Genomic DNA, 23,320 nt, shown 5'->3' with positions numbered 1-23,320 from the left:
GTGCTGGGTCCAGTTCTGGGCTCCCCAGTACAAGAGAGAGATGGAATGACTGGAGGGGGTCCAACAGAAGGCTGTGAAGGGATGAAGGGGCTGGAGCAGCTCTTGTGAAAGGAGAGCTTGAGAGAAGTGGGACTGTTCAGCCCAAAGAAGAGAAGGCTCAGGGGAAAATGTCAAAAACTCTCTATAAACATCTGGAGGGAAGGCACAAAGAAGATTCTTTGCTAGGATTGGAGCCAGGTCTTCAGTGGTGCCCACTGACAGGACCAGTGGCAACAGATTCCAAATGAAATACAGGAAGTCTTCTCTGAACATCAGGAATCAACATTTCTGCTGTGAGGGTGCACTGTGTTCAGGGGCCCAGAAAGGCTGTGAGTCTCCACCCCTGGAGACATTCAAAAGCCATCTGGGAATAGCCCTGTGTGAGTGGCTCTGGGTGGGTGTGTGTGAGCAAAGGGGTTGGACCAGATCATCTCCAGAGGTCACTTCCGACCTCAGTGATTTTATGATTCTAGAATTCTGTTGAAGTTATCATTCAAGATGTTGAAGTTGTTCATTCTGCCCCACTAGAGTGGGAAATTAGAAAATATCAGGATTATAGATAGAAGGTAGATAAATATTGTCCAGTTCCACACCCTATAACGATAGAAAAACTATAGAAATTATTCTGGAAATTATGCAAAACCTACTGGGATAATATGGCAGCTATGTACAAACCATGTGTGCAAACAGCAAAGTCACTGTTTCAGGGGGTGAACTGTAACATTCTCTTCCGTGGATTTTTAGCAGAAGACTGAAATAACATTTCTGCACGTTGGTCCAGGCTCTTGGGGAAAAAAAAAAAAAAGGAACCCAACAAAAAAACCCCAAAAACTCATTTCCATTATGGCTGCTCTGATTCTACAAACTGAAGATGACGTTCTCACAGAGCACAGTAACGACACCAAACATTCTCTGGCTTAAATAAAATCCCAAAGATTTAAGAAAGTGTCCCAGTACAGTCACAAACTCCATTAAAAATCCAGACACACAGCTTTGTAATTCCTAGGGTAAATTTTCCAAGGAATGAAGCATTTTACACACATCCACTTTAGCAAACTGTTTGAAAAAAGAGTCTTAATGATTATTAATGCTGTTGCTGCAGTAGCATGTGTTGCAGACACCTCACATGAGCACACTTAAATGTGCTGCTAAAGATAACTAGAATAAAAAAGAAGTATTTTTCAAGGTAACTAAGGAAGTATTAAGTAGGATTCAATGGATTAGACAAAAATATGAGCTACAATAAAGCAATACATAACAGCAATCACAATATAATTGCTCAGGTGCAAAATATATAATATATATGATGAATAAAATCATATGAATGAAAAAAAACTGAAATGGTGCAGCAAGTGTAACTGATGACTAGAAGTTATATATCAAGATGATAGCAATTCATAAGCTACTAAAACCTTCCTCTTGATTAACTATATTTCATTAGAAAGCCATCAAATCAATTCTGTTGAAACCATAAAAGATGATGCTGTGATAAATAATTTTTGGAAGAAATTCCAATTACCTTGGAAATTAATTTACTTTTATTTGCAAGATTTAGGATCCATAATTTTAACTTCAGTGTTTCAGTTGCCATAACAACTTTGTACATTTGTTCCTAGTTCATTTATGAGCACATAATTTTTTAATTTGATTGCATCATTTGATAGATAAGACAGTTTAATGCAGTTTTTAAGCTAACTCATTTAAACTATTTGTTGGAGGATTGCTGGTTATTTCTGTTCCTGATAAAGCTCATAATCAGGCAGAGTTAATTTAACAGAAATTATATGCAATGATAATCTTTTCCAGTAAATTCTGTTCAATAGACAAGACCTATTCCATAGAGACTCCTTGCTCAGGTGAGCAGCAGTAGCTGTGTCATCTCCTGTCCCTGTGTTTTGCTTTACTCATGAATACCTGAGAACACTCAAAGACCTCAGAGTGGTGGGAGTGATCCTGCAGGATTTTCCCACCAAGGTCACAAAGGTCACGTGGGGAATTTATTCAGATGTTTAATGTAGCAACTAAAACTGTGCAAGTTTTGCAGTTGTACTGAGGACTAGTGATGACAATTGTGTGATGCACAGTCCCTTTGTTTGAAATCAGAAGCCTCTTTCATTCTAGACTCACTGCTTTAATCTCCAAGTGCTGCACTGGCTTTTGCTCTCCTCTGCAAGAGTTTCCATCAGCTGTGATGTTCAGAACAGGACACTGCAGCAGAGTGTCTGCACAGTGATGAGCTGCCCTGTTGGCATACTCTGCTAAATTCATATGCCACTTGGGGGTGGCCTCTAGTTTTTTTGAAAGAGACTTCAAAAGTATGGAGCTACTGACAGTAAAACCTAGGATTTGAATCAGGGTCAGTTGAGGGCCCACATACAGGTGAGATGGGCATCTCAAGGGCTCTCTCTTGGATAATATGTCGAAATTCCTTTGGAGAGCACCTAAGCAAACTGTCCAAGCATGTACCCAAAATTCTTTACAGATCCAAACCTCACTAGCTAACAGTGAGTATATGATCAAGGTGGGAAAGGAAACCACACTATGAGAGATGCTAGTTAATTCTTTTAACAATTCTTTCTGTCTCCTTTTAAATGGAAGCAGTCACAGGGCTTCATCAAAAAAATTATATTTATACCTTGTTCCGAATTGAAGGTCTCCTTTCCAGCAGTAAATCATATGAGAAGGAAATAGAATGGTCAGTGAACTTATTGTTTTGTACATTTTTTAACTCTCATGTTTTGTATATTTTTTAACTCTCAGACCTCTCTGCTAATTTTTATAAGACTATTGCAATTTCAGATTAAATATTCAATCTACCTTACAGTTCACTAGATATCAAAGACCATTTACATTAAAAAACCAGCATCTTTCTCAGTTATCTTCCACATAAAAGGATTAGTTAGAAGTCTTGTCAATTTATGGTGACTTCAAAGAGCTGAGTCCTTTGCTTCACGTAGACCTTTACTATGAATGATGAAAATATCCTTGAAAAAGCAAATAAATGTGACAATCTTCTTTTTGTTCTGCCTGTTGTGGTTCATATTATTAAAATGTCTTTGAACATACACTGAGACATGCCAAAATCTGTGTAGAAATTACCTAGCTGAGGAGCAATTTGATGAGATGGTGGCAGGGAAGGATGTACTTTAGTGTAGTCACTGCCAACAGGCAGTGCTCTTGTTAACTCACAGGAATAATATTATTATTGAAAGATTTTCCAAGGGGATTTGGGTTGGCAGAGATAACCATGAATATGTCCTACAGTGACATTTAAAGCCTACTATTTTCAAAGGAGAAAATGACAAGTGAATCTTTACTAGATGAGCTTTCCTTCCAACAGTTGTCTTTGCTTCCATTACATTGTTGTAAAATCAACAAAAACCCAGATAAGTCAGAGGGTTCCTTCTGGTAAAATGGGTGAAAGTAATGTGAGATTCAAGCTGCAGTCTGTTACACATCAAGATTATAATTCAGCATATTTTTCTAATTCTCCAAAAGAACATAACAGAGGTCACATTTCAGTGGCCTTCCTAAATTGCAACTAGAGAAATGATGAATGCTTCCATGTGCAAAAGTAGACACCTGCCTACATAAAGCAACTGCACATAAAAAGTGCTTGTGTATACAGGAGATCATGTTCAAATATGCTGAGACATTTATAATTTAAATGCCTTAAACTACAAACACATGCATATACTTAATACACTAAAGAGAAGAGTAGGGTTTCTGGGTTGGGCTGGTTTTTCTGGGTTTTGGTTGGGTGTTTTTTTTTTGGCTGCCAAAGTGAAAAATGAAGGGAGGAAACAATTTACTTGAAATTGAACCAAAATATGTTTTTTCATTGTTTCCTGTTCCCATAAGCTAATAATTGCCATTCATTCTTTAATGCCAAAACATCTTGGTTTTAGCTCTTTTGGGGAAAAAGAACGGAAATGAATGCTTAGGTTCTGAGAAGTGCTGGGGAGAAGCAGAATGAGGGTGTTTCCACTTCATCCAGGATTTCAGTGTCTCCATGATATTTGTGAATTACATCCAACATTTTTTCCCATCTATTTGATAAATTCCTATCCAAGAACAACCTTTTAACACGTATGCTGTTTGGAAAACATTGCAGATTTAGTGCCTAGCCTAATGTCTTATGCAGAAGTAAATACAAAGTGGACAGTGAACAAAATTGTTTAAAGAGAAACATATGACACTGTAGAGGACAGCTTTTACATAATTCAACTCTCTGTTTTCATCTTACTTAAAGATCAAATTAATCTGGGATACTTGTAAAATTTTAAAATTCTTTAGCTAATACTCTCTTTCCTACTCATATATTTAAAAAGGAGGTCTCATCACAATTAGAAATTCTTAATTCAGACTTCACCTAGCAGAGCTAGAGTTACTAGACTACAGTCATCTAAATTGTGATTTCTTCATTTTGAGAGCAAAATATAGTTCAAGGCCCCAACCAAAAGCAAATAAAGTGTTAAGAAAATTTAGTTGTTGTCTAAGTTTGTAATGGTTATTTATTTGAAATAGAAACCAAAAGGGAAGCATAGTTAGAGGATCAAAGCTTCAGGCACTCTCTCCGTGAAAAGGGCTTAAAATTACACAAAGCCTATTCTGAATGAAAAAGTCACATCACCATTTTCTGTCCTCTCCTCCTGTAAACAGTGATAAGGCAATAAATGGATTCTAACAGAACATGGATTCCTAACTTTTCAGTTCCTCTTACTCAAATATATTAACAGATCTGTCCTAAAAATGTATTAAATATGGGCTTTAAAGTGACACTGAAAGCATCCTGTTCCTGTGCTTCTGACTACAATATGAAACTGTAAGGAAAGAAATTTAAAGAACAAACTTTACCCACTAAACTTCTTTTGAGCAGAGTGAGACTGGGGCAGTACAATGTCTTGACTCCAAGGTCACAAGCTGGTGGTGACACTGCAAGGCTTTGACTTGCTCTGCTAACATCTTTGTCCACAGAGATGACAGCAAAAGCATTAGGCTTGCTGCTAAACAGAGATCTGTACATCTGCATTAGCTGATATCTAGATTGCATTGGAATAGAAGAAGCAGTTTGCTTTTCCAATGCTTTTTTCACCACGTTTCCTCTGTTTAATCTCAGATATGTTCCTTCTCATGCAGAGAGCAGGACAACCATTTCATAACTGAACAATGATTCTCATTCAAGACATTAACTAGCTGAAAAGAAAACCCAGAATTTGCCTTCAGAAACCAGCTATTCTCCACCATAATGAGGCTTTATCTACCTTTTATCTACCTTTTATAAGTGTTGCAGTATGAGGAAGTCAGTAGAGAAGAATTCAAAACACAGAGAAGTATCTTCACCTAGGAAGGTACTCAGAGGACAGGAAAAGGAATGCCCTGCCATGTGTGACAAAAAGCTCCAAAAAGTGCATGCAATGCTGACTGCTATTGATGTTGTTAAAGGTGAGGTTGACATTCCTAGCAGAATCAACAGTTACAAAAATCCAGACAGCTCTACCGAATATCTAACACTTATTAATATTCATCTGGTTTAGAGTAAGTTAAAATTAAAATATCTTCCTGTTTCCATGATCACCCAGGAACCCGAAGGAACACAATGGGCATTCAAGACAGCAAAATATGTATGCAGGAGTTCAGAGATGCCATAAAGTTCCCAGCAGCATCCAAAGTTGTTATTCTATGAGACAATACAAAAAAAATAGCCCTCTGGAAAAATACAATTACCCACAAGGAAGATTTTTATTCTACCTGACATAAAGAAAAGCAGTTCTTTTATGTAACCTCTCTTTGGCCTTTTAAAAGGGGCTATGGTCTGTGGTACCATATGTTATTGTGCCTACTGGGTTTACACTGCAATCTAAATAACCTGGTTTGGGAAACACTCTCAGAAGCTGAGATGTGATTTAGAAGCATTTCAAAGAGGTTTGAAACTTTCATTACATTAACTATTTCCTCTGGAGAGGGACATCAATATTTCAGACACTCAAAAATTCTTCCTTTTGCACTGAGTTAGGCCATTACTCAATCCATTATTAGCAAGTAATTTTTCCCAACTATAAAATATTGTTCAGTATTGTTCAACAGAGTTGCAGTAACTTTGATTGTTACAAATTTAGAACAAAATAAAACCTACTAGTCCATGCACTATTTTGATGAAAATACACTAGTTGAGAAAATTTCTTAGCAAAGCTTACTTATTCATTTAGCAATAAATACTAAATTTGAGCTCCTCATTTAGAATTTGATTTTTACACAGATCAAGTTTCCTAAAATGTATGAATACTTAATTGCTTATCTTTCGTAACTAGGTCTCTTTAGAAATGGAAATCTAGACAGATTGAAAACAGAATGAGTTTCCTAAAGTTTTGAATATTTTACCACTAAAACTCCTAAAAATCACAACTAGGTTTTTTGCAGAGCACAATGGAATAAAATATATTTTCCTTAGCATTTGTATGTACATACCTAGAATACTGCAGGGGATTTCGATGAATGATTTAGATTAATGTTGACTGACAGATGACAAATGAGTTTTATGAAAACTTTTGACAAGTCAACATTTGGCTTTCCTCTCTGTTTTGGAGAAAACACAAAACTTTCTGAAATGAAGACTTGAGGCAACCAGGTTCACATTTTCCTTTTTCTTCAGTAAAGCTTACTAAACCACTTCACATTGGAATGAAAACCAATCATGAGTGACATTCCTTAGGGGTCAGTATTGGGACTAGTGCTGTTTAACACCTTTGCTGGAACATGGACAGTGGGATCAAGTCCTCCTGTAGAAAATCTGCCACTGACACCAAACTGTGTGGTGCAGTCAACACTCTGGAGTGAAGGGACATCCAGAGGGACCTTGAAGGCTTGAGAGGTGGGCCTGTGTGAACCTTGTAAAGTTCAACAAGGCCCTGCACCAGGTTTGGGTCAATACCAAGCACAAATACAGGCTGGTGGAAGAATGAATTAAAAACAGCCCTGATGAGAAGAAGTGGGGGGTGTTGGTTAACAAGAAGTTCAACATGAGCCATCAGCGTGTGCTCACAGCCCAGAAAGCCAATTTTATCCTGGAATGCATCCAAAGCACTGCAGACCACAAGGCAAGAGAGAGGATTCTGCCACCCTGTCCACTCTCTTGAGACCCCACCCATAGTGCTGCACCCAGACCTGGGGTCCCCCCAGAGAAGAACACAAGAAGGATGTGGAGGCATTGGACCATGTCCAGAGAAGCTGTGGATACTCCATCCCTGGAAATGTTCAAGGCCAGGCAGGATGGGGCTTCGAGCAAGTTATTCTAGTAGGTGCCCTGCCCATGAGAGGAGGAGTGGAACTAAATAGTCTCAAAGTTCCCTTCCAGCCCAAACCATTCTGGGATTTTATGATTCTGGATAAATTAGGACAGAACTGAAATTCAAATTCAAGCCACTTACAAGTCCAGTAAATATCCCAGACACCATGCTGGAGAATGAGAAGTCTCTTACACATAGATTGACTTCAGTGGGTCTAGGATTTTATCTTAACATCAATTTCAGGACTTCTAAAATTTCTTTGACTCTTTTGGGAGTTTATTCTAGAAGCTTTAGATGAAATACTGTCTATTCCTTAATTTTGCTGCACACTGCACATTTTTTCAGTTATTACCTTCCCACTTCAGAATTGTGCTATCTCTACTAATTTATGCAGATTTTGACTCTTTATTCAAAGTCTTTATTCAAGCACATTCCATACCAAAGGAAGAGAATCAAATTCCTGTACTAGGAAAATATATCAAACTAGGTCCTTGGCAATGGATTTGGGGATTCCTCAATTAATTTATTTCCATTACCACTTACAAGGTCATCTTACCATATTCTACTAGGAAGAAAATTCTTTCAAACAAAATGAAAAGATAGACTAGTTGATTTCCGGGTTTTTTTCCAGGGAATGTGCATTTCTCAAAAGCAACAAATCACTGTAGATTAAGTCAAGCACAATAATTTAGTACAAGAATAGGTTTTCAGGAAAAATGGACTAAGCCAGACAGAACGACAAAAGGTCTTGACATAAAGTCAGACAGAGCACCACTGGGCTGACAACATCACCCTGAAGGTGACACAGTCAAAAGCAGTGGGAGAGATGAGGAAGTTTATACAATGGCAACAATGAAACACATACTGCAGGTTTATTCCTCTCTTTTTCTTTAGAATCAGGTAGGAAATTTGCATGTATCTTCAGGGCCAGTCTGTGCTATTAAATGTTTGATGCCCTCCATGCCCAGTAAAACTAGCTAAAAAGTAAGATCCGACAAGCCTGGCATGACACACTAGAGTCAGACTCTTGCTGTGCCTCTAGAAATAAGTCACATGATGCTTTTGTTGTCAGATTGGGCTCATGAACCAAATCTAGCTGCAGCTCCATGTACTTTAGATAGATGATTTTAGACAGGCATCATGTTTTACAAGAGCTCTTTAGCCCATTCAGCCAGATATTTAAGCACATCTTCACAGAATCACTGTTTTTAATGATACTTAATAAGGAAAGAACCCCAAGCCCAGAGCATGCAGTCACCACACATCACTTTATCTGCCAGTAAGCACAGTTTGGGATAAGCTTTTGATCCCACTACTTTTACTGAAATCAATGGAAATCCCTCATTCAGAGGCATAAGTGTCTCCATGTGGCATATATTATATCATAAATAAACCTGTATTTGAGAGAAGAGAGAGATGATGGGATAATACTGTTCTTCTCAGGTTATAGATGCATAATGGAGGATAAATGGGGCAGTGAAGAAAGAGAGAAAAAACCAACAGCCCAAACCCCACGTCTGCACAGTGCTATGGACTTGGCACAACCCTTGGAAGTACATTGGGTAGGATTTCTGCTTTGCTGAGGGTCCTTTATACACTGGGCTATTAATTCATTTTTCCCTGGGGAAAATGCTACTGGTACATTTGTAAGTCCTGGGAGACAAAGCTTGTCATGAGCACGCTGAGCTGCATATAAAGAATCACACAAACTGTTGCAACAGGAGCACACAGAACAACCTGCGTGCATTGCCCTCAGTGCACTCCCCTCTCTGGCTGCAGGCAGCATGTGCCTTTCTCCCCTACTGGACAGGTGTGTTTTACTCTCAGACAGTTCTAAAACACTAGCATTTATCCTAGAGATGGAGCAAAATGTGCAGCTCAGATCCAGATGTCCCAGATCCTTTGGTAAAAGACAGATAAACAGGATAAACAATTCTGAGTTGCAGAATTTGGTTATTTTTAACTCTATTCACAGCATCTGCCTCTGTCACTGCACAGAATGAAAACAAATATTTGATAGCACAGTGCTTGGTTACATCAAGTACTGCAGTGCTATTTACTAAGACAATACTACAGTTATTTACACAGTGAAGACATAGATGTTTTACATTTTTGATCTGACTAAAAATCTGTAGAAAACATAAAAAAGCCAAGAGGAAATAGTTATTTTTTCCCCTGCATCTTTCAGATTTGTAAAGCAGACCTATTATTCCACTCTCCCCAGTGGTAACTTTGCAAGATGTAATTTCAACATAATCTTTAAAATCTGAAATACTGCAGTCAGATGATTTCAAAGACAGGTTACATACCAGGGAGGTTCAGACATCACTGTAAGTGTCTATTTGACTGTGAGAAGCAAAAGCCACTGACTCAAGGACCATCTCAAACATGCACAGCTGAAAATCTATGCAAATGCATACACAGAGAGAGCCCTGAAAACAGAGGTGAAACCAAAACCTTACGTCATGACCAGTGTCTCATCTCCAGGTTCACTAAGTAGTCCATCTACAAAGACAGAAGTGCTGGTAAAATTATGTGTGCTCCAGGTCTGGCCTTCATCTATGCTGAACCTGGAAAAAAGCAGAAAAAGCTTTCATTTACAACTATTGGTAAACAAAGCAGAATGCACTTTAAAAATCCCCTCAATACTAAAGCTTAGGATTTTCAATCACAAAATAGAGTGTGCCTAGACAGTGCATGATATTAATGTGATCTTCTCCAGGGATTGGAGAAGATCCAGGGATTCACATTTTTATGAGAGGGTGTAATAAGTTTTCCACAAAAATAAATTTCCTCAGGTCAATTAAAAACTGAGCTCTGTCAACAAATTATCTTGCTACCTTGAAGATTCAAAAGCTAATTAATTCACATTTCAATCTTTCTATGAGCTAAAGGCCTGTTAAGCAGAGGCCAGTGAAACATGAGAGGCCAACTGCTAAAACATGTGAGGTGCACTAACTGCAGGCACCAGTATGAAGGTGGCCCTTCATGGCTGCTACCATCCACTTAAAGATTTGTAAAAGATACTGATGAATCAGCAAAGCATATTTCAAATGTGCACCCCAAAACTTATAAGTCAAAGTCTCTTTTTTTCTGTACATTTCCTTCAGGTCTTTTGGTCAGTGGGTTAATGATGGCTTTCAGTCCAGATAACCAGGTACAGAGCCTAGTTCCTATTCATGTATAAAACACAGTTCTGCAAAAATGAGCCAATTCACAAGTGATAAAGATGTGGTTTTATGTCTTTTAATGTCTTTTTTAAAGATGTATTTTTATGCTGAAGATTATGGTTCTGTGTGCCATTACACAAGGTTACCATGTTTTGCTGCACTATCTATGCAGTCTAAAACTTGATATTCTATACCAAACTGCTTTGCACAAACCTTTGCTGCCAAACAGGCTGAGAAGGCCATTTGCTGCACTGTCACCTATGAGAAGATCTATGCACACTGCAGTTACTTTGTGCCTGAATATCTCAGATGAGCTGTGATTCTGGCACACTAAACTACACAGCACATAAGCGCAAATAAGTCCTTCACCTGTTGGCTCTCAAGCTCTACAATAAATTGCTCTTGCCAGAGAAACCCAGGGCTATTCTCCAATTTCCCTATGGCCCTTGGAGGGGACAGAGACTTTACAGTATCGATGAACTCTCCTGATTTCACACCTAAGCCATGTATGCAGCACAGGCTGAGCATCACTGACACGCACTGCTGGTGCCAGCCAGCAGCAGATAAACAATTATGCTGAACATGGCTACTGTAGAGTTCCAGAAGAGTCTTTTAAGCAAAAATTGCCTACACAGATGCAAGAAATTTTATTATGATTAATGCATGATGCCATGGTATCTTCAGCATCATGAAGTCATCTTAAAGTAAACATCCAACAGCATTTTTGTTGACTCAATGAATGTTAAATTAAGCTGATTCCACCTGTGCTTCATACATGATCACAATGAAATGCTTATCTTAAACTCTGAAATTTGCCTGAGGTCTTGAGTACACAACAGCTCTACTCTAATAGACTGTAGAATTACTTGAGTATTTTCAGAGGAATAGAGGTGTCTTTGATAGCCACAATAACTCCACCATGGTCCAAGTACAAGATGTGGTGCTCTTCTTCAAAGACCTACAAGTCAGACAAAGAAAGGCCAGCTAAGCAAATGTACAAAACAGCTGAAATAAAATGAACACGCAAACAAGAATTAAGAGACTTATGTTTTATAATGTCCACACTTCAAACTGAAAAGAACATAAAAGTCGCGTTAAGTCTTATATTTCTCCCAGCTGTAAAAGAAAAGAAAATTAAGTAGGTGAATCAGAAAATGTTCAGGTTCAAATCACAGTCAGATTAAACTGCCTAAAGTGATTTTAGCCCAAGCTTATATTTCTCATAGCGTGCATTCTGCATTCCTTCCTGTTATATATCACCAAGTGACCCATCACCTTACTTTGGTGTTTGCCATATTCTGTGTATCCTGCAGAATAAAATGCTTTGCAGTCTAATTCTAAGAAAAAAAGGAAAAGTACTGCTGTCTGTGACTTTCTCACATATTCCCCAGAACCTACACAACGTGAAATAATTGGTGCAAGATGTTTTCTGCATTTCCAATGTCAGTGAGTTTAAGTTCAAATATTATGTGATGCCCCATGGAGACCACTGTGAGTTTGGAACCAAGATACATGTAATATTGATTTAATGGTATAAAGGATTAAAAACTTCATAAATTATTTTAATTCCTTTTCTAGAGGTGACTAGCAGTACTAAAATAAAAGCACAGGTAGATACCTTTCCTGTTTTACATCTAAAATCTGTTTTAAGACAGGATTTACTTTTGTAATTAACCTCTGTAGTTCATTAAACACAAAACCAAGTGATACATGAGAATTATACACACTTAGCCTTTATAGACAAACATGCAGTCTCCCGTATGCTTTGACAAAGCAAAGGTGAAAATGATACAGGTTAGCTTTACTTTGCCTTGTAAATGAAAAAATACTGACAATACTAAATTATTTTCTTCTTTTGGAAAATGAAGTGCTACATTTAGAGGATTTCTCAGAAACACTGAGCTGGAGCTGGGGTGAAAATATCTTGCAGCACACTCACAATTACTTCAAAAATAGGAAGCATTTAATTTGGGTTGAGAACTCAGTCTTCCTCTCATCTAGTAAGAACATATTTTATGGGAATCCTAGGACTTCAAGGGTCTGGTCAGTTTTTCAGTGTTGCCAGTTTATAGGCAAACCCCTGATATGAGGCACTGATAGTCCAACCTATTCATTCCTCCAGCTGCATATTTTAGAAGAGAATTCAGTAAAGGACAGACATTAATTTTAGATGCACTTCAAAAGGATGAGATCAGCTGGAGTCAGATAAGCAAGCAGAGTTTTGATCCTCCTCTAAACTTTGTTTGACCTTCCCTTCAAACCAAAATGCAACAGGATGTGCTGGGACACAAGTCTCCCATAGCTTCAGCACCAAAGATAAAGGAAGCTGATACCTGCACCACTTAATGCAAATCAGCCTTTCCCAGAAAAGCACCATGGTAGGTCCTCATGTAGCATTTTAATAACCCTGCTTTAGCACACTATAAAGCACAGAGGACACGTTACAGGCATATTAATGCAGTTGTTATTTCGTGCTCTTCTTGCACACACTTCAAACTTTTTATAAACAAAATGTATGAAAGCCTTATGAAAATAATTCTTCATCTTCAATACATTGAAAAGAATGAACAGTTTCGTGGCTGTTTATCACAAAAGTAAATATTTATCTCTACTTGCTGGTAAAAAAACCCAAGACAAACAGTTTGCAAAGGATTGAGGCAAAGGTGGTCCCAGTGTGAGAGATGAAGTTCAGACCTATGAAGATGAGATAATGTGAGTTCACAGCAGGCCACGAATTCTGATACACATCTCTCCACTAACTAAATTCTGGCCACAAATTTTGATATACATCTCTAACTAAAATAGGCAATAAATTTATTCTGGTCCTTACTACTAACCAGCTACAACAGAAAAAGATTTTTATAACCTATTTCTGTAATTTTTTTGTGCTTTATAGTCACAATATCATCTCCTATTCTATCCTCTTCCCTCTGCTCTAAATGCTTTTTTTCCTATGTCTGTCCCAACACTCCAGCAGCTATTTCAGGCCAGAATATCTGTTGGAAGAAATTGGGACAGCTCCATGAAATCAGTGAAAGCATATTTAAGTGCTCCTAGAAAAATAGATGCCATACAATTTTACTTTGTATTACAGAAGTTGCAAGAATAAACAAAAATTCCTGAGATTACCTTTTTATTTCAAGTGATATCCATTACTAAATTTAAATCTGGAAACAGAAGCTTTTCTACACAGAATGAGCCACAGTTCTCAGGGTTGAAAGGCTGGAATTACATTCTATTTTGTTGTGCTTATAAGTGTTACCATCTATCTCCTAAGATGCCTGCAGGAAAACACGTATTCTCACTTAACCAAAGGTTTTTCAAGTTGCTTTGATACACAAGGATTTGACACAGTTAAATAATATTCCAACAAAAAACCAGCAGACTAAAGCTCCAGAGATCTAGATTTAGTTCCTAGACATCCAAAAGGCTTTATCTGCAACCTCATTAGTTTTGCTGAACATTTTGTTGCTGCAAGAGCTACTCTGGTAGCAGATCAAATGTGAAAGGTTTATTATTGCTGACTTCTTCCTTTTATTTATGCCATTTTCTTTGAAATCCAGACCTTTCTCTTACTCTTTTCTCTATAAATATTTTGCTGTATTTCAAGTACAGTGTTGTAACAGATGCTGTTAACATAACAACAGCAACCAGACTTCTGAACAGATATCAGTATTATAATAAAATAAAAACACTCATATGTATACATAATTCTTAGCACTCAACAGAGTATCCTAATATTTCATGTTCATTAACACATTTTATTATATTGTTCTCCTGGTATAATAGAGAAATCTTTCAAATAAACATGAGTTCACCTTAGGCTACATCTTCACAGTCCCCTTGGCACTTAAGTTAACGGCTGGACTTAGTGATCTTAAGTGTCTTTTCTCACTTTAATGATTCTATGATTCCAAGCCCAAATATTTCATGATAATGTCAAAGTGAGATTCCTTTCTTCTACAATCCAGTTCACGGCATGGGTGTTTAAGCTGCTTCCCAAACAGCTCCTAGAGCACTACTGTTAATTACAGTGCAATGTTGCACAGTACATAGCCACAATTTTCAGTTTTCTTCAAACAAAAGAGTGATGGTTTCAAGATATAACAACAAGCAGCTCAGCTATGCAACAAAAAGGTAGAAGAACAACTGGAACTAGCACAAGTGGTATCGTGGTTATTTAGAATAACAATTCTTGGTTTTGCTTCTTGTGTGAGCTGACACAGACAGGATGCAGGAACAACCACGAAACCACAGATGAAATGCAATAATAAATTTATCCTCATTACCTGGCCAACCAGGGGAGCCCTGAAGCAGCAGCTGGGCAAAGGCATACAAGTGGGGATGCAGACACTGCAGATCAGTCCATGCCAGAGGATCACCCAGCCTACTGTACTGTAGGGGTTTGCACAGACATAATTTACCACTCTGCTTGGGCTTTGAAGCAGCAGGGCAGGGATCTCAGCCATGTTTGATACTGTGCATCTATCACAGGCCTATGTTATCTAAACACAGATGTTTGACTTGTCCAACACAGTAGGCCAAAAAAATTAATAATATGATATATGTGGGTTTTGACACCTGCACTTGACTGTGTTTACAGTCCTCCTCACCAACCTTCTGATTTTCCTAGATATTTCTATTTATCACCAGAATTTACTTAATTTCAAAACCTCTTATTCAATCATTCATTTCTGTCTATGCACTCTGGCTGTGTTTATAGGTAAGTCTTCCTGAACCCTTACATGACCACATCAAATGCAAGCTATGGAAGGTTTGGTGCTGTCTCAGAGCACACCATTGAATTACAGCATCTTTGACCTTCCCCACAGTGCTCTAATCCACAGTCCTATGAACCAATACTGCTATTATGTCAATAAAGGTTTAATTAATTCCGTGTACTACATTTTCCCCAAAGTCTCTTAGGTTTGCTTTTCCTCATTCTCTGTCCCTATACAGAAGCACAGACTGCTCCTCTCCTGCTCTGTACCCAGCTCAGTAACATCATGTGAGCTTGTGAGAAAGGTGCCAGGCCCTCATTAATGACAACCACAAGGTCTCCAAGGCTGAGACTTAGACAAAGTGTTGTGCCAAAGCACAGGAGTTCACCAGCTCACAAGACCTGCAATTTACTGAATTATCTAAATTCCTGTATCACCTGACTGAAGCCTTCTCTTTTGTTGTAAAAACTCCAGCAGAGAAAGGAAATGTGCTGCTGTCCTCTGAAAGAATTGTTTAATTGTGCACAGTGAGGCCATGAAATACATAAAACAATCTACAGTTTCATTCTGATCACAAATATTAGAGTTTAGTAAGCTCTTTCAAGGGCTTCATAGGAAGTTTCAATTAAAATAAAGCTAGCAATGTTGTTTGCCACATTGACTGTCACAATGAGGGATTGGTTTGTGGTTGATTTTACAGCATAAATAGGCACCTTAGGGTCAAGTTGCAATATATATCATTGCAATATATATCATTTACCTGTGTGTCTCTACAAATAAAAAGCAGTGAAAATATTAATTTGATCTCATTCCTCTTTTCTTCTTATTTTTCACCCCAGAAAAACTATAAAACTTTGGCAAATGCTGACAAGAAATTATGAGAGGCCTCTAAAAGTATTAAACAACCCAGTACCCACTTTAAATCCTGGAAGGCTTTTGCATTTACACACCTATTTATTGTATGCTAGATTTCAAGATGGAATTTGGTATAAAATTTTATCTTTTAAACATCAAAGGACATTATCATTACAAAAATAACCTAATTCTTTTAAAAGTGCTCTGTGGAGTACTAATGGAACCCTACCACAGCAATATAAGAAACTGTCTGTATTTTTCTCTTTTAACCTCAAATTCCCCAAGCTCAGTCAGTAACACTACTGAGAATATTTTCACACTTAATGGTTCTAAAAAAATAACAAAATTTTATTTCAGCTGAACACTACGACACTACTTTAACTGAAATTAAATTATTTTTTGAAAACACTTTGGTCCTTTGAGGGTGCTTTTTTTTATCCTGGATATCTATTATAAGTAGAATCTATATGATATTGTGTATTGTTGCTATATACATATATAGAGAAAGAAAATACCCCTATGCTGAGTGCATTGGGTTTGCACAGCAATGTTTGGTAGCAGGTTAGTCCACTGGGGTGGCTTCCTTGAGACACTTCTAGAGAAGCTTTCCCACATCCTACAGCCAACACCAGCCAGCTTCAAGATGGACATGCCACTGGTCCATTGACTCAACTCAAGGCTGAGTTATCAGTGACAGCAGCAGCACCTCTGGGATAATGTATTTAACAAGTACACAACAGCAACTACAACAGTGAAGAGGTGAGGATATGAGAGGGTAACAGCCCTGCAGACACCAAGGTCAGTGCAGAAGGAGGGGCAGGAGGTGCTCCAAGTGCCAGAGCAGAGGTTCCTCTGCAGCCCCCAGTGCAGCCCATGGTGAGTTCCTGAATTTATTAAATCATGCCAAAAGACTTAAAAATATTTATTATTTTTTGAAAATATCTTTTCACTGTCTCCATTTCAATGAAGAAAAAGTTTATGCTTTAGTAACAGCTTTCAGACTATGAAGCAGAAGAATTTTTTCCCTTGTACCTAAGCTGTCTCTTAGCTCAGAATATTTGTACTGTAAGATCTAGTCGAAGTCCACTTCATCATTAGCATAGGAAGATTACTTAAATTATTAAAAACCAAAACAGACACTATGTTTTTTGCATAAGATACTTACAGGATCTTTAAAGAGACCAAAATATTTGAACTTCAGCAGAACCTGACAGGTTGATCAATTTTAGTCTTAGAAAATCACCTTCTTAATCTCTTAGTTTCCAAGCAAACTGGAGATAATAATACCACCTCCTTCAAAAGAGTGAGTATCTAAAGATTAGTTAAGCATTACATAATTCATGACATTTGGTACATTAGAATTATTTCCAGTTCCTTTGATGATTTATGCCTCCTACCTGACGCCACGTGTTGCCACAGTCAGATGTTATGTACATCTCTTCTTTGTACTCCACCAGCTGGGACCCCAGGTTACCTGTCACAAAAGAGGAGAAAACAAGGGTTGCATCCACATGAGCAAGAGAGATTGGATCTAGCCCTGATGCCAGTCTGAGTAAGAAGTTTCCAGGTCAGAGCAAGAACTAAACACAGTTGAACAGGCTTACTTCATTTCTGGTAGAACCAGCTAAATCCTCTAAAAACACAAATGTACAATTTCAAAGTTCTCCTTTCCATTGCTAAGTTGTCCATAGGTGGAAGCAATGAGGCTTGATTCTAATACCAAAATACCAACATTTTAGTTTTGTTGCTGCACGCTGAAAATTTATTATGAAACAACATGTATTTAAGATGTAAATATGAAACACCCATAAACTCAGAAGCTTTAACCTTAATATACTGTAAAGTTATTCACATTGTACTCAAACTGTTAAAATGAAATATTTTATCTTTAAAGCTTGATAAAGTGGTAGCTAGACTGGAATCTGGTGAAATATGCAACACAAAAAGAGGGTATAGGGCTTTTGAAAAAGAGTAAATACAAAAGAATTGAAAGCAGAATTATTTGATTTACCAAAATATTAAGCAGAAAGTTACTGAATATACTGACAAATAGCACTGAGGAGAATTCAGTTAACTGAATTCAAAGTTAACAGAAGTGTTAAACTTGGGGAAGATGATAGCAGATGCAGTCCCAAATACAGAGATCTCCATCTTTTAACATGCAGTACTTCAAATAACAAATTATTAAACCATCAGGCAGCTTAATGTTCTAGAGGAGAATCATGCATGGCACAATATTCCTTCTAAATGATATCCTCCTGGGGATTTAGACTTAAATATATGGTTTGAATGTTTTCACTGTAGAAATAAGATGAAAATTATCAGATCCTCTTAAGCAGAAGAGATGATGAAAGAAAACACTTGAGATTAGAACAGCACTATGAAATTTCACTTGTGTATTATATAAATAGCTGGTTTTTAACCACTAGACCAGATCTGTTTATACAGAGTGTGCTTACTGGTGCTGAATGGTTCCCAAGAGGAATGACAGCACCCACTGCCCAAAATACACACTCTATTTAGACCATCAAGGGTGCATGTGCTCCACTCTTTGATAAGATAACTCTACCTCATTTAATCCTAAATACATCCCAGACAGAACTGGAATACTTATATCGAATCAGGGAATTTATAGGAGTCAGTTAATTCCTTTAAATTGCATCTAACAGTTCAGAAGATGCCACTTCCCATTCTTGGGCTTTTCTTGGGTTTTCATCTTTCCAACACACTCCACATTCTCTCATTTATCACATAATTCAGTAAAGATTTAGTTGCACATAGAATCATAGAATATGTTGAGTTGGAAGGGACCCATCAAGATCATTGAATCCAACTCCTGGCCCTGCACAGGACACCTCAAGGATCACACCATGTGCCTGAGAGCATTGTCCAAATGCTTCTTGAACTGTCAGGCTGTGCTGTGACCCCTTCCCTGGGGAGCCTGTTCCAAAGCTCAATCACCTTCTGGGTGAAAAACCTTTTCCTGATATCTAACCTAGACCTCCCATGAATATAACCAAATGAAATAGTTCCAAAAGGAAAGCTGCAGACATTAATTCAGTTATATTTTCTCCCCAAATTCAGCTTTAAGATTAATCTGATCACTAGAAGGAGATATGAATGAGAAATCACCTTCTCAGGGCTGAAGGAAGGGAAGATTTGATAAACTGCATATACAAAATACATTTCTTCTGCTATACTTACTTTACTCTGTTATACTTTTCACTGCTATATCACCTGCAAATGGACATATTCTTGTGCTACTGAAGTTAATCACAGAATGTTTTCTATAGGACAGCTGAAAACAGAAATATTTATCTGCTTGCTAGAATCTAACATACTGCTGTCAGTCTACACTCTTCTTTACACAGATAACTTTAATAAATGCAGTGTTAGTTTTGCTCCTGAATAAATGTTGTTTATTCTACCTCTTTTCACCACTTACTAAATTCCACTTGCATGAGTAGGTCTTTATTTTGAGCATTGCTAGGGATCTGCACTTTAAAGAATTCAGTGGTAAATTGCCTTGCTAATGGAAAATTGCTCTGTAAACTAAACAGCATCTACTTGTGCTTCATTAAAAAGCCTTTTCTATCCAGCTGATTTAGTAATGACATTAGCAACATTGTACTTGCAGCTCTGTTAAAAGACAGACATGACTTCTCCTAGTTCTGATTTTACCTTTACTGTCTTTTCTTGGTAAAAGACCAAAAGGAGTTGGTGGGCTCAGTTATAATTCCAGAGACTTTTCATTCTGCCTAAACCACAACTGATGCCAACAGGAATAGAATCTGGGACCCTGCTTTGGGAAAAAGGACTTCAGTGATATTTGATCTTTGAAAAGAGTCCATCGATGGGCCAAGGGTGGAAGCCCAGAAGTGGTGCAAGGAGGACCTGCTGATTGTTGACACAATGTTTAATTGTGTCATTAATGAAGGCTGTAACTTTCACTACTTCCAGAATTTTTGGAACAACAATTATATTATGTAATTTTGCAAACGTTGTAAAATGAAGTCTTCAAGCAGAAAAAAACCCCAAAACATAAAACTTCCTTATTTTTCTGTAAGGAAGGATAAAACTTCTAAGTGCAGCTGGAGTTTTCTCTGTGGGTACCATAGACCATGGCCTGCTGAAAAAGAGCATCAGTGGATTCAGACAGAAACAGCAGGCAAGGCCAAAAGAAGGAAAGCTGCAGCACCACGGGAGCCAGGCAGGCTCCTGCAAAGTGCACAGGGAAGCACCCATGCAGCCAAACCTGACTTGTGACAGACAGAAGGAAACTTCCACAGGAACACATAATGATGCATAAATTTTATAAGCCACAGAAAAGCCACTCTGAAAGCTGTTAGCCTGAAAAAATAGAAACTGGAATAAAACCAAGTTCTTCAAAGATCCAAGAGAACTCGCCCGACTTTTATTAGCAAACCTTTCTATTTAACATGTGTGACACAAGAGTTATGAGTTTTCTCTAGTTAAAAAGTTACCTTGTTTTAACTTTATTTTTCAATATGCTAATAAAAAATAACTTCAAAGATTTGGAGCATTTTGTTCTTTTTGAGATTTAAAATAAAGTGCATAATTTTAGGCCCTAGCTACCTTGTAGAGTGCTGTGTTACTGGATAAACCAGCTAACTTAACACAGTGTGTGTAATGGCACCCCATAAACCCCCTCACAACAGCTCCAATTCACATCAAATGAAATGCAAAAAAATCCTGACATTAATAACACCGCAAACAAACAACTGCAAAGCCACAGCAGCACTCCAAGTAGAACCAAGAAATTCTGAACCTTTCCATGACATATCTGAGGAGAATTATAAAACATATTTGTGGTAAGTGTGGCACCCAATAACATGTGAGCACAACTGACACTGTGACCAAGTGACAGGAGAAGGTGAGAAAGACACAATTATGACCAGCCCAGGACTGGATGACAACAATGTTTAAGTACAATTCCCACCATGTCCTGAAGTGTTTGGATTGTACCACATCCCATAAATATCAGTGTGCTACATTGCCTGGTGGGCCACACCAAAATTTGTGTTTCTTATTACTGCTGTAAATACCTGCAGTAACTCCTCAGGTGTGCCACTACAGCAAGGAAACTTTTCTATCATGTTAGTGTGTCTGTGTTAGATCTCAAAATCCATCTGGGGAACAAGCAAATGTAATCTAATACACTGAAGGCAACTCAGGTTCATACTGGAAAAGCAACTGCAACTGGAATGGGGACTCAGCTGCAGGCATGTGCTATTTGGGGCTGTGGTAGAGTGAATTTTCTTCACAGCACCTGGTACAGGGCTGTGTTTTGGACCTGTACTGAGAAGGTGTTGTTGACAATACAAAGGTGTTTTCAGTCCTGCAGTGCTTACACAGAGTCAAAGCCTTTTCTGCTCCTCACCCCACTCCAGCAGCGAGGAGGCAGAGGGTTCCCAAGGAATTGGAAATGGGCACAGACAGGATAAATGAGCTCAGCTGACCTGGGGATATTCCAGGCCAAGTGTCAGCATGTTCAGCAATAAACTGGGGAGAGGTTGGTGCAGGGGCATTGCTCAGGGACAGGCTGGGCACCAGGTGGTTGGAGGTGAGCAACTGTTTTTATTTACATCACTTCCCTTTCTTGGGTTTCATTTCTCTCCCTCATTTTTCCTTTAATTTCAATTTATTATTATTATTATTATTATTATTATTATTATTATTATTATTATTATTATTATTATTATTATTATTATTATTATTATTTTCAGTTGTTTAAACTGCTCTTCTCTCAATCCATGAATTTCCTCACTTTTACCCTCCCAATTCCCTTCCCCCCATTCTCCTGGAGGGGAAGGGAGCAAGGAGCTGTGTGATGCTTAGGTGCTGGCTGGACTTAAACCATGCCAAGGCTTTATTAGCCACAGCTACAAATGGTACCATTCTAACATGACTGAGTGTCCTGAAAACTCCTCTGACACAGAGTGACACAGAGTATTTGCCATCCAGTTTCAGCAAGTTTTGTTTGTAATACAGAAATTTCTCAAATATTCCTTACAATATTTTGTATTCTTTTTGTGACTAATAAGACACACATTTGTGTGTCTACTCCGGTGCCTGGGGGATGATACACGCCTGAATTGTCCTTAAACACTCTCCCAAAGGCTTTTGCCACCAACACAGCCAGGACACTCTGCTAGATGGACTCTGCTTGAGTCAGTTTTGCTCTGCTGTTATGTTCTGACACTGCTTCTATTCAGGAAGCAAAAGGAAATATTTTGGTGTACCTTTTCCAGTTTTTGATTAAGAACAGTGATTTTTCATTTCCTTTACTTGCATTCTTAGAAACCTTTTCAAATTGTGTTTTGGGATACATGAAATCTTCTTTTGCTTTTTCACTTGTCCTGAGTAAAGGCTGATTTTAAGTAACTGCATAAAATCATGTGTTCCATCCTAGCAGGGTGGCAGTACCAAAAACTAGAAAACACAGGTACTAACTATTGTTCAACATAGCTTTTTCCAAGCTTTCTTTAACTCTGCACATAGAAGTTTAGCAGCTGGTAGCACAGGGATGTAAAAGAAATCAATGTTTTCCAGTGATGTCTGGTGGCCAGCAAAGCTCTCTGGAAAGGTGGTACAGCTGTGAGAAACACAGCTCTCAATACAGATCTCAAGAGAGTTGGGCATTTTGGCAGGTTCTTACTGGATCACAAAAAATATGGAAGATTATTTCATTTAAAATTTACCACGAATTTACATGTTTCAAGTGCTAGTTATCACTGTGTTTACCCATATTTTTATATGTGACTTTGGACATGTTTACAGTAAGAAGAAATAATCCCCATATGCAATGCTTAGATAATCCTTCTAAAATGGAAAATCTTTTCCAATCATTTAAATGAAGCATACAAGCAGACACCTACTCCAAAAAGAGAGATGTGCCTTGCCTGGATTACTGGTAATTAATACAGCTGTAACATGCCCTTGGGCCATGCACAATAAGCTAAAATTTCATGGTTTGCAATCTTGTAGTCACAGTACAGAACAAACATACAACCAATTTGTATTTAAATCTCCCAGACACGCAGTTTTGCCTGGCAAGCTGAAGATGTGCTCAGATGAGGGAGTGGGGAATCAGAATTGAGGAATGTAACAAAAATTTAAAGGAATTTCAAGATGTTCACTCCAAAATGTGCTGGAAAATGCTCAATCATGTCCCTGTTCCCTTACCCTTTTTTGATAGAGGCATCCTAGTGTGCTACTTCTGTGAAAA

At 38.0% G+C, this 23,320-nt stretch overlaps 1 protein-coding gene across 6 annotated transcripts in view; it reads right to left on the bottom strand.

The window, feature by feature from the left end:
- The window catches only part of SORCS2 (sortilin related VPS10 domain containing receptor 2), a 536,124-nt gene that overhangs the window by 48,081 nt on the left and 464,723 nt on the right, over positions 1–23,320 (bottom strand). For all 6 annotated transcript variants that reach the window (XM_077177749.1, XM_077177750.1, XM_054632803.2 and 3 more), the window contains exons 12-14: positions 17,469–17,545; positions 11,362–11,453; positions 9,788–9,895 (exon numbers count right to left, since the gene is read on the bottom strand). In XM_077177749.1, coding sequence (XP_077033864.1) covers positions 9,788–9,895; positions 11,362–11,453; positions 17,469–17,545 — 277 coding nt within the window. The remainder of the gene's footprint in view (positions 1–9,787; positions 9,896–11,361; positions 11,454–17,468; positions 17,546–23,320) is intronic.

This window comes from Agelaius phoeniceus, chromosome 4 (assembly GCF_051311805.1).
Source record: "Agelaius phoeniceus isolate bAgePho1 chromosome 4, bAgePho1.hap1, whole genome shotgun sequence".
In the NCBI taxonomy this organism is placed as follows: domain Eukaryota; kingdom Metazoa; phylum Chordata; class Aves; order Passeriformes; family Icteridae; genus Agelaius; species Agelaius phoeniceus.
This window is presented reverse-complemented; position numbering and strand designations above follow the sequence as displayed.